The 14,907-nt window shown below is 53.3% G+C and overlaps 5 protein-coding genes across 5 annotated transcripts; 2 read left to right on the forward strand and 3 right to left on the reverse strand.

The window, feature by feature from the left end:
* The first annotated feature begins 139 nt into the window (after window positions 1-139).
* On the forward strand, window positions 140-2,849 carry C7974DRAFT_350573 (uncharacterized protein). Its single transcript, XM_046139465.1, has 2 exons — window positions 140-1,278; window positions 1,371-2,849. The coding sequence occupies exons 1-2, from the start codon at window positions 633-635 to the stop codon at window positions 2,699-2,701; spliced, it is 1,977 nt and encodes a 658-aa protein (XP_046001210.1). The 5' UTR covers window positions 140-632; the 3' UTR covers window positions 2,702-2,849.
* Window positions 2,850-3,036: 187 nt separating this feature from the next.
* Window positions 3,037-4,849, reverse strand: C7974DRAFT_430732 (guanosine-diphosphatase; the record flags this gene model as incomplete). The annotated part of the gene is made up of 3 exons (XM_046144723.1): window positions 3,037-3,094; window positions 3,145-4,498; window positions 4,549-4,849. The coding sequence occupies 3 exons, from the start codon at window positions 4,847-4,849 to the stop codon at window positions 3,037-3,039; spliced, it is 1,713 nt and encodes a 570-aa protein (XP_046001211.1).
* Window positions 4,850-5,073: 224 nt separating this feature from the next.
* C7974DRAFT_446617 (EF-hand superfamily Ca2+-modulated protein) lies at window positions 5,074-6,248 on the reverse strand (the record flags this gene model as incomplete). The annotated part of the gene is made up of 3 exons (XM_046145606.1): window positions 5,074-5,981; window positions 6,029-6,191; window positions 6,246-6,248. 3 exons carry the CDS (start codon window positions 6,246-6,248, stop codon window positions 5,515-5,517), a joined length of 633 nt encoding a protein of 210 aa, XP_046001212.1. The 3' UTR covers window positions 5,074-5,514.
* Window positions 6,249-10,489: 4,241 nt separating this feature from the next.
* Window positions 10,490-12,115, forward strand: C7974DRAFT_97482 (uncharacterized protein). The gene is made up of 2 exons (XM_046147634.1): window positions 10,490-11,236; window positions 11,283-12,115. Exons 1-2 carry the CDS (start codon window positions 10,944-10,946, stop codon window positions 11,935-11,937), a joined length of 948 nt encoding a protein of 315 aa, XP_046001213.1. The 5' UTR covers window positions 10,490-10,943; the 3' UTR covers window positions 11,938-12,115.
* Window positions 12,116-14,810, reverse strand: C7974DRAFT_97461 (P-loop containing nucleoside triphosphate hydrolase protein). The gene is made up of 6 exons (XM_046147633.1): window positions 13,653-14,810; window positions 13,356-13,602; window positions 13,221-13,307; window positions 13,007-13,162; window positions 12,888-12,953; window positions 12,116-12,835 (listed from the first exon to the last, which is right to left on the reverse strand). Exons 1-6 carry the CDS (start codon window positions 14,649-14,651, stop codon window positions 12,294-12,296), a joined length of 2,097 nt encoding a protein of 698 aa, XP_046001214.1. The 5' UTR covers window positions 14,652-14,810; the 3' UTR covers window positions 12,116-12,293.
* Between the last annotated feature and the right edge of the window lie 97 nt (window positions 14,811-14,907).

Genomic DNA, 14,907 nt, shown 5'->3' on the forward strand with positions numbered 1-14,907 from the left:
AGCATCGCTGCGCTGCTGCGCCGGCCGAGTGCATGATGGTGATGACTGTCCGGTGCTGAGAAATGCAATGCGCGTGCGGCGTGCAGCCTCTGGCAGCCTCTGGCAGCCTCTCGGCGTCTCGCTTGCGACCCTGGCCTGCCACCTCATCGCCGCTCACCTGCTCTCCAGCACTGCGCATGCAGAGCCTGCGAGCCTGCGAGCACTGCCGAGACGTGCACACGGCCTCGAGCCGAAACTCCGGCTGCGGAGCGAACCTCGAGCGAACTGCTGCATGCGCTGATCGCGATCGGCGCTCGCTGCCAACTTTGGACAGGGGCCTGCTTACCTACGCACGCCTGGCAATGGATGGGCACCAGTGTGTGCTCATGCTGGTGGTGCTAGACCGCTGATGACCGTGGCCGCGGGCGCACCCAGCTGAAAAGTTTCAGGCCGTGTTTGTACACAACATGGGTTGACAGCAGCCGATCAATAGGACACGGTCTGTACACGGTCTGTCTCTGCCACACCAGCGCCGTGCTCATGGCCCCTAAAACCCATCTTTATTCCCGCTCTGACGTTCGGCGGTCCCCTGAAGTCCTCCAGGACAGCGCCTGCGACGTCTCACCGCGCGCTGCCGACACCACGCAGACGTGATGGCCTCACCACTAGGCCCCAAGATCCAAGACTTTGCTGCCCAAGGCTCTCCGTCGGTCCCCCAAGGCCGACGGGCATCCGCGGCAGAGTCGCCCAGACTGCATCTTGAGACTCATTTCGAGGACCAGCAGACCCAGAGCAGAAGCCGCGGCAGGTCTGCGACCTCAACAACGGCAACCGCAGCCCAGCCAAACATCGAGCAGATCCTCTCGCCCGCCCTCAGTCGCTCATCTATCGACACCACCCTGCGCCGCCGCATCACGCGCTCCAACACTGTCCGTCACTACCAGTCGCCGACACGAGCGACATGGGAGGAGCCAGGTGCCGAGCCTGGTGTGGATGTGAAGGATGAGGAGGCTGCTGCACGCTTTGCGCACCTGCGCCAGGCCTGCGACATCACCGTGGTTGACTTTTCTGCCGAGCGGATACAGACGTACCAGCTGGACAACGACACACTGCAAGAATTTGTCAAGCGACCCAAGGATGACTGGGTCGAGTGTCGCTGGGTCAACGTCAACGGGCTGGACTTCGACGTGATCAGTGAGCTCACTACTCACAAGCAATTGCACCGCCTTGCAATTGAGGATCTGATGACAGGTCGAGAGCAGCGGACCAAGGTCGACTGGTACTCCGATCAAGCTTTCAGTAAGTGGTCTGCCCTTTGCGCGAGCCTGCCGGTACCCGAGATCCATAGCTTCCAACAACTACGCCTCTTAGCACCCTACTAACGCTTTCAGTGCTATTGACACTCTCTAAGCTCGTGCGAAATGTCACCGACGACTCAGACAGCGATTCAGACTCGGACGATGAGCTGCCCAGACATGCGCGCTCGCACTCACGTTCTCGAGCTGCACAACATGCACACAACAAGAAAAAGAAGTCGTGGATGAAGAAGGTCAAGAATGCCTTCGGCTTAGGAGCAGGTTCCAATCAGCCGAAAGACGTAGAGCATACTCTTCACAACCTCGAGAAGCGTGATGACATGCTAGACGACCTAGATTCACCTGGCCTATCGGGGCCACAAGCGCACAATGGGGGTGTTCGCACTCTTCAGCGCTATCGCGGAGGACCAAACTTGGAGCGCATCCTCTACCTCGAACAACACTCAGCGCTCACGGACAAGGACCTTACCGTCAGCGTAGAGCAGGTCGGCATCTTTCTCTGCTCAGACAACAGCGTGATTTCCTTCTTCGAACACTCGGCCGACATCATTGAATCCTTCATTCTTAAACGTCTCAACACTCAGGATACTATCCTGCGCCGCAGCGCCGACAGCTCCATGATCGTACAGGCCATCATCGACGCCATCATCGATTTGGCCATCCCTGTCGTCGCTGCGTACGAAGACGCCATGGGCGAGCTCGAACTCGACGTTCTGGAAGACCCGGAAATCCACCACTCACATTCACTCTACCTGCTCACATCGGAGCTCTCTATCCTGCGCAACACGATCCAGCCCATCATCTCTCTCATCAACGCTCTCCGCGACCACAAGTCCGATCCTATGCAGCAAAGCTGGATCCAGCACCAGAACTCCAACTTAGCCACCCGCAAGACGATGTCCTCCATCACCATCTCTCCCCTGGCGCACACATATCTGGGCGACGTGGAGGACCACTGCATTATGATCACAGCCTCGCTGGACCAGATGCGACGCGCAGCCGACAATTTAATTGACCTTATCTTCAATATGATGGGCGCGTTCCAAAACGAGTCGATGAAAGTGCTCACCGCAGTAACCATCTTCTTCCTGCCGCTTACCTTCTTGGTCGGATACTTTGGGCAGAACTTCGAGCGCTTCAACGGCGTGCAGCACAATTCAGATGCGTTCTTCTGGATTATCGCCGTCCCCGTCATGTTCGTCACCGTCCTGGTGCTTCTGTATCAGACCATCATCAGGAAGGTCAGGAGGTGGGCCGGCAAGTTCAAGTTGAAGCGCGCGAAGATGAAGATCAGTTCTCGTGGCACGAGGAACGGCGCGTATACGCTGGGCATGACGCATGAGCAGAAGAAGAGGGCGAAGCGCAGGCAGACCATGTATACGAAGGGGCAGATAGGATCGTTTTGAGATGCTGGCGCGGTCTTAAGTGCATTTAAAACGGAGCGATGGCAATTTCGCCAGGTCAGGATACCCAAGACGTAGCTTTAGACTATTGAGCTGAGTGTAGACGGAGAGCTGGAGTCAATTTTTGCATGGCATGGGAGTTTAGGGCAGAATGTCAATTTCGATTGCTCCTTCTACGCTACAAAACCTCGAGGCCAACCAACCCAGTGACAGGGCTGCTGGACAACAGCAATGCCCGAACCTGAACGCCTATCTATGCTCAACCTACGTTTCCCAACATCCATAGTACAGTACTCATGTCGTGACCCCTTGAAAGACAGAAGACCAAGGCAAGTCGCTTAGTTGACCTCCTTGATCTTGCACTGCCAGCCCGACTCCTTCTCCAGCAGAGGCAGACTATACGTGTGTTAGCAATCAATCAGAACATCAAAAAGGGAGAAACTCACGAAGCGCCCAGACACCAGCCCAACTCGTTCTTGTTGATCTGCTTCGCGATCCGCACCTCGCGATCCAGCGGCATCCCGTACCCGGTCCTGAGCAGCGCGAGCTGGAAGTTCAGATCGAGGCACCACTCCGGGCGGCCGCGCAGCTCCTCAATGGCCTTGGGGACGGGCGTGAACGCGTCCCAACCCGTCTCGCCCTGGCACACGCGGTCGGCGAGGCTGTGCAGCTCGCGCAGCGTAAACGACTCGGGCATGCCCAGGTCCTGGGTGCGGTCGTAGAAGTAGGACAGCAGGTAGACGGGCTCGGAGGCGAACGTCTGCTCGAAGGGCGGCTGGTGCACGCCGCGGAACGCGCAGGGGGCGAGCTTGCACTCGTCGTCCTTGTGCAGGGTCTTCTCGGCCCAGCCGCGGCACTGGGTGGGAGCGCCGGTGGCGGGGCCGGTCATGTTGACGGTGAGCGAGGCGCCGAGGGCGTGGCCCGCGGGCAGCTTGACGTCGATTTCGCGGCTCATGCCGGGCGCGATGCAGGGGTTGACGATGGGGTTCTTGAGGTAGTCGGTGGCGCCCGAGTCTTTGTTTTGCTGGTACAGCGCGTCGACGATGGCGCTGTGCAGGTTGTTGCGCGCTTCCATCAGGCCGTAGCCCAGGTACGAGTGCTGGTAGAGGTCGAAGTTGCGGCCGCCGAAGTTGAGGGCGTACTTGTGGGGTCCCTCTGCGAGCGAGCTGGGGAGGCCGCCACGGGGGACATCGGGGAAGGTAGGGTTGAAGACGATTTGGGTGGAACCGCCACCAAGGTCGAGCACCGCGGCTGTAGGTGTCTTGTCTGGGCCGCCAATCTTGCCGAGGAGATAGTTGATAGTGATCCAAGCGTAGACGCCCTCCATCTCACCAGGCATGACCTCGACGCCGTTATTCTCCTCGGAGACGAGAGGGAAGGGGTAGGCGGTCTCCAGGCGGTGACGGACAGCGCGTAGTGTGTTGTTGCTCTTCTCCTCGCCGAGTTTGCGGAGACCTGCTGTAGCCTTGACGGCGATGGGCGAGCAGCGCTGGTACTCGGGAGGAACGCTCGCGACCGCCTTGTCCATGAGCACGTCCAAGCTCTTCGCAGCACCCTCAGCGTCGTCGCCGTACGAAGAGAGACCGGAGCCGCCCTCCTTCTTGGGTGTCATCTCGAAGACCTCGCTCTCGAGCTCAGGGCTGGGGCCGCAGTTGTTGAACTTGTAGACGTGGATGCGAGAGCCTGTGCTGCCGGCGTCGATCATAAGCGCATATTGGATGAGTGGCTTGTCCTTCGAGTAGGACTTTGTGCATGTCGCTTTCGCGCCGCCCGCTGCTGTGTTGCCGCCAGATACGCTTCCTATGGGTGGTGGTTAGTTTAGGCTTCCACATGTGTTGTTCTCCACGCACCTCTCGATAGACCGTCATGTGGCGCAATAAAGTACAGCACGAGCAAGACGAAGGCGATAATGCCACCCGTCTTCAGGTACCGCATGCGCTGCCCCTGGTTCAACATCGCGGAGCCCTTGAAGTCGCTCATAGAGTCCGCTGGGCGGTGTCGCGAATGGCGGTCGGGCTTCTCGTGAGGATCGCTGTTGGGATTGTAGCTACGTGGAAGGGACACGGAGACACGGCGGCGAGGGCCTGTAAAGCTGAGGTAGGACCAAATGCCGGGTCGTCGTTGGCCGGGGGCTTCAACGCCGCTGGACATGCCACTAGGGGAGTAAGAAAAGGGTCTGGGGGATTAGGCGGCGTGCATCGAGCGGCACTGCATTCCGAGATTAGTCTAAGCTACGGTGCAATTGGGCGCACTAAGGGGAAAGACATACTGCAGTGCCTATGGGAAAGGGAGAAGATGACTGGGTTGGTGTTTAATTCGTTACACCCTTCTGTTGCACTTGCGTCGTGTTCCCTCCGCCGTTGAGCATCCCTGAATTGCCAAGCAAACAACTTTCAGCGCTGATGTCCGCAGTCTGATGGCTGTGATTGGTGCAGAGTATTTTAGGTTACTAGATTGAGCTGCACTCGTATTACACATGAATATATCTACGTATAACTGCTTTTCTTTGAGACTCTTGTGGCCCATCTTTCAGACTCACTAGTGGCTCGGTTGAGATTCCTCACAACGCCTCAGTTGGTTCAACAGCCCAACTTCTGCTGTTCTCCCAAATCGTGACGTCTCAGACACTTTGAGAGGAGAACGATGCCGAAAGCTCGAGCTGGACCTGACAAGAGTACCTGCCTTAGCACTGTGTGGAAAATGAGCCTGCATCTTGGTATCGAGACTTCGCCGTGAGAAGTGTTTGGGCGGGAGTGGGAGGTTCGATGGTGAAAACCCAAGCGAATCAAGGCGTTGTCGCAGTCGAAAGCCCTCCATCATCCAAAGGACAGTCCAGCCCGCTTCATCACACTCTCAAACTCCTCCAACGTTACTCCGCCAACGTCCTTGCCCTGGCCTCGCACGCCACCATTCGCCTCAAGGATCATATCCCTCAGGACTTCATCAGGCACATCCTCCCTCAATTCTTTGGCTACTCTCCGGAGATGCCCCAGTGTAATAGGCCCAGAACCGCCATGAGTGAAGAGCTGATAGCCTGTACTGACTTCCTCTGCGTTGCTTTCGGCCCGGTAGTCGTCATCGTCGTCTTCCATATCCTCGTCTGATCCAGCCTCTTTAGTGTGCATGGCGATGGCAGCATACGAGAAGAACGGTTCAAACTCAACAAAGCCAGTGTTGAGTGGGTCGATGGTTTCAAGAATTGAAGGTATCTCAGACTTCTCTGGCGCAAGATTCAGTGAGCTATAGCTGGTCAGGTACTGTACACTACTCGGCGCCTCACGGCCTGAACATACATCAAGCACCTGCGCACATCATCTTTGCGCAAGACACCTTCCTTTGAGTCTTCATGCTCGGGATGGTGTACAGCAAAGAGTCCAAAGGCTTCGCGGATCTCAGCCTCTTGATCTGCGTTCAATCCATTCTCTTTGGCAAGCTTCGAGGCGCGCTTTGGTGCCGGGCGGGCCTTTGCTGGAGCGGCGCGGCGCTTTGGTGGCTGCAACAACGTCAAGAACAGTCCGTGTGACAGTCAAGCACGTCCAGAACTTACCATTGTACTGTCCGTGAACGAGATCCGCCTTCACATGCAACTGTGAACGATGATGTTCGCCCTCAATGACGCACGCGCGCTGGCCCCACAGTTTGTGGTACGCTAGCAGCTGCTAGCGCACGCACCACTCTATGGTAAATTTCAGACGCGCCCAACCTCCTCTGTTACGCGTCTCCACCAAGACTTTATAAAGCCCGAGTCCCTCGATCTTTGTACTCTACACCTCACCGCACCAGACTGGCGTGCTCATGCCCTTGGAGGCTACAGCTTTGCTCTAATTTGCGCCAAGTTTCTTCCGTCTGCTTTCCACAAATGCAGACGCCTCACATTTATCTACCTTTCAAAACTACCATTTCCTACCCCTCCAAATTGATCCAAGAACACTCTTGATCAATACCACCCCCCATTCTACACCATTCCTGACGTATCCGCGACGCGTCCCGGCGCGTTCAGGATGCCGATCATGGATCTGAGGCGTAGTCCTCCTCGGGCATAGCACTGTCTGCCGGTCTGGCCCCCGGTACAGATAGGTGCTCCCCCACATCGAGTATGACCACGGACGAGGAGTGCAGCAGCACATCCAAGTCAGCGACGTGGAAGTCTTCAGTCCGGCCACAGGAGGAGCTCTTGCTCTATTCCTTGCCGTGAACGACAAGCAGGCACTGTCCTTTCCTTGCACAAAGTCGGGAGACGTCCCGCAGCCAGCAGCCTGAAATATGGGTTGGCTCAAATCGAGCGAAAAGCTCGCAATTCCATTGGTATCCTCACAGGAGCCTTCCATGTCTCAAAGACCACACACTACGATTTGCCTAGCACTTCGCATCCAATACCAACGGCTACATTGCTTCAGCCCAAAGGGAAGGATTGGAGTCATGAATTCTGCAGTTGAATACGATTTGCCTAGCACTTCGCACCCAATACCAACGGCTACATTGCTTCAGCCCAAAGGGAAGGGTCGGACGTCATGAATTCTGCGGTCAGACGACTCGCCCAGCACTTCGCACTCAATACCAACGGCTACATTGCGTAAGCCTAAAGGGAAGGGTCGGACGTCATGAATTCTGCGGTCAGACGACTCGCCCAGCACTTCGCACTCAATACCAACGGCTACATTGCGTAAGCCTAAAGGGAAGGGTCGGAGTCATGAATTCTGCAATCAACAAGACTCGCCCCCCACTTCGCACCCTATACCGATCGCCGGCCACATACAACTGGAGCGTCAGCTCGTTGCCAAGGTTGAGCGTCATTGTAGGCAAGGGTCGGAGATTGAATTCTGCAGTCGAAAAGGTCAGACATTACAGAAGTGGGAATATTGCTGTCAGCGATCCCCGATTATCTTCTTACAAAGCACGACGAGCCAACTTTACACCGCTGCCCTGCGAACTCGCTGCGCCCTACAGCCATGCTAGATTACACCGATATACCGACGAAACCGCACCCCTGGTCTCGAGGTGAAAGGCAACTCTACAAGGCAGTCAGTTAGGCACACACGAGCAACGCGGACTCTGGCGTGGTTGGCGAGGAGTCTGCTTTATGACTTGGCTAAGGCCTTGCAATTTGTGGCGTCACGTTCATACGTGTTTTGTGCCCAATGACCTTTCTCTGGTCTACAAGTCCCGTACAGCATACCAGCTGGGGACCGACTTTTGTTCTTGTCGTTGCGTGTTTTCGATACTGCTACACGCAGGAGGGAGACACGTACAACAGATAATGTTGACGCTGGACTTGTCACATAGGGGTGTTCCCCCGAAATTTACACATGGAGCCTGTGTAGGTCGGGAGCCAAGCGAAAGCAACAGCTCTTTGCGTCAGGATCCAGACTGGAAGGAAGAAGCCAACAGACATTGAGTTCGCTCTTGAGCGACTCTGACAGGCCGAAAGGTCCCTGGCACGTTTTAGTGACAAGAATCTGCGGACGATGCTTTGCGGTTTCATTACCAATTTGAGATGGAGGTGACAGTCTCGGTTCGCAGTTTGTTCGACGCTCTCTGCCCGTTCTGCCTCTTCTCCGATACTCTCAACACTGCTCTCTTGCTTCTGTTGAAGATCGGTCGGTGACTGCACTCTACCATCACCACATGTCTGTGTATCAGACAAGACCACTGGCGTGGAAGATAGCGCTACAGCAGTCGGCCAGTAGGTCATGGAACAGGTCGCAGCCTCCCTGTGTGCATCAATTGGTAGATGTCTGCTTGTCTCGATCGTCACGATCTAGACTTCGGCATCGACAACGGCTCGAGGGATACAGTGCCTCTGGGGAATCCACTCAATGCGACTCTTGTTGCTCGTCATGAGCAGCGGGTATTGCAGATGGGTATGGGCTATCAATGCTTCGTTGACGACTCCGGTCCGAGAGGCTTTGATTGCATCCGCTTCTACATTAGCTAGAGCTGGCCGTTACGTATTTCTCACGTTGAGTCAGTGTGGACATAGAAGCGAGAGTAAACCCCGCCATCATCCACCTTCTTCAAATCGGGTGGTGGTGCCTTTGTGTCTCTGATCTAGTGCCATCAGGTGCAAGATTGAGGACATGAAGGCGACAAACTTTCTTATGCCGTGATGTCTCATTTCAATCCATCAATGATGTACGATCACACCGCTTCGATCCTTCTCGTCGTCTGCTTTTTCCGTGCATGAGACCTTGGAATCAAGCCCCGGTTTGATCTTGCCGTCAACGTCTCGATTTATGCCTTTACTTATTTCAACATCACGCTGATGTACCACCTTATCCACCCAGCTAGCCGATACTTCTCCCTTCGGTTCGCCATGCGTTCAATAGCTTCGACGTCCCACCGGATACTCGGCCACGCGTGGTCACAGCAGCTCGGTAAGAAGAGTGCTTCGGGTACAATAGTTCCGCGTACCAGGTCTGCCGATCAATGCGGCATTAGAGATTGCTCTTCGACCCAGCTTTTGCAAATATTCGTAATGTCTGAGCAAAGAATATTCGTTCTGATCACCTCCCTCTTCGTTCAATAAACCTTCGACTTGCGGTCACTCAGCAGCCAAAGATGTCATACATGTTTCAGGCTAGCCATACCCTGCCACTTCAGCCCGAAGGGAGACTTGAATTCCCTTCTCTGGAGCGATAGCTGCGAAGCGCTGACATGGGTCGCGCGTAATCGAGATTTTGTGACCAGGTACGGGTACGAGTGCTCGGTCTCGTATGCTGCAGCAAGCACTTCCAATACGGAGATGCAGTAGCACTGCATCTCGATGCTGCAGGTATATGGTCTGGGGGTCGGAAAACCCGTAGGACTGCCCTCCGCTTGTGGACTTCCAGTGTGCGTTTAAGCTTTGCGTACACCGACACCTGGATACAATCTAGATTTTGGAAGCACGAGCGGTGTTCGCCACAGATGCAGGGGTGCGTGGACAATGCTGGCCTCGAGCGGCTCGTGCCGATCATTGCAGCTCGAGAACAATTGTAGTGTCCTATGGCACGATTTGACGACATTAGTTGCCGCGTCTGAAGTGAGCCGATCAGACGCCTCGCGATTCTCCCCACGGCGCCAGCTTTTGCTCGCAATAGTGGGTAGTGCCTAATCTAGAGTACTGATCTGATACTGACCTGACAGGGCGTCCTGAGCAGTCGTATCAAGCAGAGCGGCTCGTGTCAGCTTGGCACGATAGTGATTCGTGGGGTATCTCATGGGTACTGAGGATAGGGTTCGGGAAACACGATGTCTCGTGGGGCCGGGCCGGAGAATCATGGAGTGAGCTTGTTCCAGCACAGTGGTCGCGAACCACATCTTTCAATAGACTCTCAAGTTTCATGGCCGGTCTCTCTCATGTGAGTCGTCGAGTAAGCTCTGCTCCTGTGGTGTGGCGAAGGAGGCGTGTGTATACGTGCGGCTGATGGCGTGGCCGGTACGGGCAACTTTGCTTTTTTCCACATATCGCGGCTCTGTCATCCAGGGACCACCCGTTATCCTCACGATCCCACGTTTGTCAAACATTTCCCAAAGATTCAAGTCTTTAAGTCGTAGGACAAGTAATGTCGATGCTGCATGCGTGTAGATCAACCTGAAGTCCCTCCCATCGAAAGCGACAGCGGGTGGGCGTGACGGGAGGAGCTGATGTGGGAAGCGAGACGTCAATCCCTGTCGTAGCGCGAAGCCGTGCTGTAAATCAGGGTCAATCAGAGCTAAACCCGACGTCGATACGGCCTTTACTGCCATTCCCGTCGTGATGATGATAGATTGGTGAATTGGTGGGGGCTGAGACCGCCTCGCTAGGCTGTGGTTCCAGCGTGCCGGGCCCGATCCTCTTTTCTCACCTTGTCGTCCGCACCCTACCCAAGTGTCGGTGAGCAACAACTACGCGTTGATGATTTCAGGTTGCTACCAATGTTCTCGTTTTGCGATCTCAGTCCCTGGACATCGGATGCAGCGTGACGCTTCCTCGCGACGTCTTGCAGATGAGGCCTCCCTCTTCGGCCCAAAAGGGTGCCATCCCGCGTAGATATGCAAGATCGACAGCGTGGGCGGTGCTCTGGCTTGTCTAAGACATGGGGAAGCCATGTTGATATACTAGGGTGACACAGCACATGTTGGAACAGTTGGCGAACGCAATAACTACCCGTCGTTGCTTTTCACTTGCACTCCACATCTTAGTCTGCACTATTCGTTATCATGTTCGCTTCTTGATCGTTGTATTACTATTTTGTCCCCCTCCCTATCACTACTCACCCTCGATATGGACTTCCTTCCGGCTCAATCATGGGCGCTCTTTGCGCTGTCAGTCTCGATCATCTTTGCAAGATTGATGTTCCGACGCATCATGCTCAAGTCATTTAGACACCTTCAGGCTGATGACTGGGTTATGATCTTTCTCCTACTGCCTTTGACAGCTTCTGTTATTCTGACAGTTTCCGTGAGCGAAGCACAATTAGAGAAGCAGAGAACATACCGATTTGTCCTCGAAGTGCTGCACATCACGATGACATGGCTGGTCAAAGTGTGTCTCTTAGTGTTGTACTGGCGGATCTTGTAAGTTTCAGCTCTACTTTGCTTCGGGCATTACTGACCCGAGAAGTCCAGTAGTATTTAGCACCGCTCGAAGACGCTATATTCAAGTCGTCTCGACAATGTGCGCCCTATTTTTTATCACAACACAGGCTTTGTTGCTATCTTGGTGCCGTCCAACACAATTGGACGAGTCGACCTACCACAACTATGCTATTGTATCCTTGGTATTAAGCACCTTGACGACTATCCTCGTGCTCATTATCCCAATCCCGTTCATTCCTACTCCACGGCGTCTTCTGCTTACCATTCTTATGGTCACTGGTATCTCGACCCTCATTCTTGGCACACTTGGACGAATCTACATCATCATGGCGTCGATGTCGCAAAAGTACCTCTTCTACTACATCTACGAAATTACACTTCTCATCGTCTTCGCCAACCTCCCGTTCCTGACATCTCTCGTGGCCACGACAACACCAGCTCGCATCCGCGAGTTCAGCCGAAACATCTCCTTTTCTCGTGACGGAACACAAGCACCGCTATCACCATGGCCTCGGAGTAGACGAGTGAGCATTCAGGATATTGCATCACCACCACTGAGATCGAGTCGGTTGAGCAGCACGGCTACGGTCGTATGTGGGAAGACAGAAGGAAGGGAATGGAAAGTCTGCATACCGGTGACCAGGCCAGGAAACGCAAAGATTGGGTTTGGTGTGGAGTGACTTAAGAACTTGTAAATATTGTGTTGGCTTTTTCTAATTAAAAGACTCCCGTCACCTGTGAAGCATAAACCATTCTTCATACAGGACTTTGGCAACATGCTTCGAGATTTACTGTATATTCTCCAACATTAACGGGTTACTACTTAAGTATGACGAATAATAATCGAGACGGAAATCGAGGATGGGACGTTGTGACTACCCGGACTCGCTAAGGATCAAAAAACAAAAGGTCGTGTAGTACTCTGTTGCATTGTGAAAGATATGATGTACAGTGTTCGCTGACATGTATCCAGCCAACCAAAAAATGGGGCCATGCTCGACAATCACGTTAGTACTGCAGGCCTGTTCATGAGCTACTATTTGACCATCAACACTGCGTCAATGTGATCCATCTCCAAGGATGTTTTCTCACTTGCAGCTAAGAGTCTCGCCGTCTTCACCACATTCTTGATCTGACGACCATTCAAATCCAACTTCGCAAGGTGTTCCAACTCTTCGTCGTCAATGTTGCTTGCGTACTTTGACTCTGACTGTTTCGGTCGCACAAATGTCTTCCAGATATGCAGCCTCGAGTCGAAACTCAGTTTCGGGAACTGGATCGTGAGATGAATGCGAGACTCGAACGCTGGATCATGTGCTTCCATGCGGTTCGTCGTCAAGAACATGACGCCTTGGTAGTACTCCAGCAGGCGCAGAAAGACAGAGACTAATTTGTTGCGCTGAATGGACTTGGCTGAGCGCCGTTCGAGGAAGACATCGCACTCATCGAGGAGGAGCACAGCGCCCCATTTTGTGGATACCTCGAGGACTCGACGCAGATTGTTCTCGACTTCATCAGCAGTCTCGCCGAGTTCACCTGCACCTATTGAGTATAGGGGGCTGCGCATCACTTCAGCAACTAGGGCAGTTGTCAAGATACGGCTTTTGTAAAGAGTGTGGACATGACTTACCTGACTCGGCAGTGAGGGTTTTACCTGTTCCAGGTTCGCCGCTGAGCAGCATGATGATACCCTGGCCTGATCGGTGGTGAGCTAAAGACATGAAGGGTAAACAGAATGCCGGCACTGACCTTTTCCACTCATGACATCGTCAAATGCATCTTCCGAATTCAGTTGCGTTTGGACAAATGCTTTGATCAAGCGTTTGTTGTCATGAGGAAGTACCAGACGCTCGAATGCCTCCTCGTTCCATGAGATTTCAGCAACTTTGTCAACGTAGACTGATACTAATTACCGAGCTGTGTCAGTGAATGTGGATCAACGGTTGTTAGACAGGCAACCTACCCCATTTCTTTGATGTCAAACAGAAGCCGCGAACCATCGATGTGCAGAACGCATAGTGTTCTTCAGCAAGACTGGTTCCCGAATCATCTTTCCGAGATTAGTTGAGTTGAGGTCTGCTTTATATATAGGACTTACGTTTAGCTTGAAATTGCATCTGAGCCTCTTGGTGCTTGGCTCGCTGCATACTCTGTCTCATGGCATTGTAGACAGGTGGGGCGTATTGATAGCTAAGATCAAATGCATCAAAGACGTCAAAGCCAATTCCCGAAGACCCGTTTGGTCTTGCAGAGTTCGGGCTGTTCAGTGGTTGAAGAGATTTCTCATTTCCTTTGTTGTACCGATCATACATAGCATTGTCGATCATGATACGACCGTTGCGGAGCTTGAGGTTATGTTAGTACAAAGTCGGGTTGTATATCGAAGAAGACTTACATTCACTTTCTGTGAGATGTACGGAGAAGGGTTAGCTAGAATTTGGTCTCCAGAGTAGGCCTTGTAATGGCAGCCCTTCAAATTTTCGAATCTCTTTCCCCGCTGCGTGAGTTGGGTGCGGATAGAGTCGATGCCTGGTTTGATATGTGCGGGAACAATAGTCAGATTCACAATAGAAACGACATCGGCGAACTCGCGAATTGAGAGAGTCGTAGAATTGTATCCGAAGTCGATGCCATCTGTATCGACAAACTGACAACTCAATTGGAAGAGTTTTTTGCCGCTAGGTGTGTCGACGTAAGTCGCACTTTTCATGCGGTAAAGTCGATGCTGTCCATCAACAAGGGAGTATACTTCCATATCAGGTTCGAATATTGCCCAGAGGTAAGTGAAATTGATGACTTCATTTGCCACCAGGTCTTTGACTTCTTCGATTTGAGGCTGGATTTCGGTAGAGATAATGTCAAACAGAAGTTTGAAGTGTGCGGCTTTTGTTTCATCTTGTCGTGAGTCTCTTGAGGCTTGTACGAATTCCGTCCATCTGTAAAAGAACTCTCGAAACGGTGCAGCAAACCTGAGCCTCTTGAGACTGGTCTTGATTCCTGGGTAGCCCGCAAAAACAGGGCCTAACGAGTCTTTGATGAGAGGGCTTTGTACCTGAACGGAGTGGACCTTGAGTGCTGACGAGCCATCATCTTCCTGTATTTTTTCGCGCTTTACGATCAGTGCGAACTTGGCTGAAGCTTTCGTCTCCTTTGAATCGATTCCAATATCATCGGGTGCCCACACAGCCCATTCAGCACGCGGGTCAGAGCGATAAAGATCCTTGCTTTCCACCAGCATTCCAGGTTCGACATTTACTCCTTCCTCCTCTGGCTCAGCATCGTCATCAGATTCATTCGTTGTTCTGTAAGAAGGTGTTATGTCTGCTGAACGATATACACAACCTGTCATAGGGGGGAAATCCGGGGGCACCGGCCTTACACAGCGAGAAGTCATTGCGAAAGTTTACAGATACCATGGAGCCAGGACCCGCTCTAGTCTTTCTATCTTCTTTAAGGATCTTACTAACATGACGTGTACCTAACTCTTGGCCGCATTTTCGAAATGTGGATTGATGCCTTATCCAGAATCATTTACATCCGGTGACTGTTGAAGGGCACAGGTGCCACATCATCTCGGCTGTGCCACCTCGAGGGGGAACCAATTGCAGTACCAGCATTCTTAGGCCATGCTCGTAGGATCTAAGCCCATT

The sequence above is a fragment of the Boeremia exigua genome, assembly GCF_020726555.1.
Source record: "Boeremia exigua strain MPI-SDFR-AT-0100 chromosome Unknown C7974scaffold_2, whole genome shotgun sequence".
In the NCBI taxonomy this organism is placed as follows: domain Eukaryota; kingdom Fungi; phylum Ascomycota; class Dothideomycetes; order Pleosporales; family Didymellaceae; genus Boeremia; species Boeremia exigua.

What these genes read in the sequence shown, in the direction of transcription:
- C7974DRAFT_350573 (XM_046139465.1), top strand. Translation starts at nt 633, where the DNA reads ATGGCCTCACCACTAGGCCCCAAGATCCAAGACTTTGCTGCCCAAGGC. An exon ending in GTACTCCGATCAAGCTTTCA is followed by an intron (nt 1,279 to 1,370) that starts GTAAGTGGTCTG and finishes TAACGCTTTCAG; the next exon opens with TGCTATTGACACTCTCTAAG.
- C7974DRAFT_97482 (XM_046147634.1), top strand. Translation starts at nt 10,944, where the DNA reads ATGGACTTCCTTCCGGCTCAATCATGGGCGCTCTTTGCGCTGTCAGTC. An exon ending in GTGTTGTACTGGCGGATCTT is followed by an intron (nt 11,237 to 11,282) that starts GTAAGTTTCAGC and finishes TGACCCGAGAAG; the next exon opens with TCCAGTAGTATTTAGCACCG.
- C7974DRAFT_97461 (XM_046147633.1), bottom strand. Translation starts at nt 14,651, where the DNA reads ATGACTTCTCGCTGTGTAAGGCCGGTGCCCCCGGATTTCCCCCCTATG. An exon ending in GATGCAATTTCAAGCTAAAC is followed by an intron (nt 13,308 to 13,355) that starts GTAAGTCCTATA and finishes AATCTCGGAAAG; the next exon opens with ATGATTCGGGAACCAGTCTT. An exon ending in CGATGTCATGAGTGGAAAAG is followed by an intron (nt 12,954 to 13,006) that starts GTCAGTGCCGGC and finishes ACCACCGATCAG; the next exon opens with GCCAGGGTATCATCATGCTG.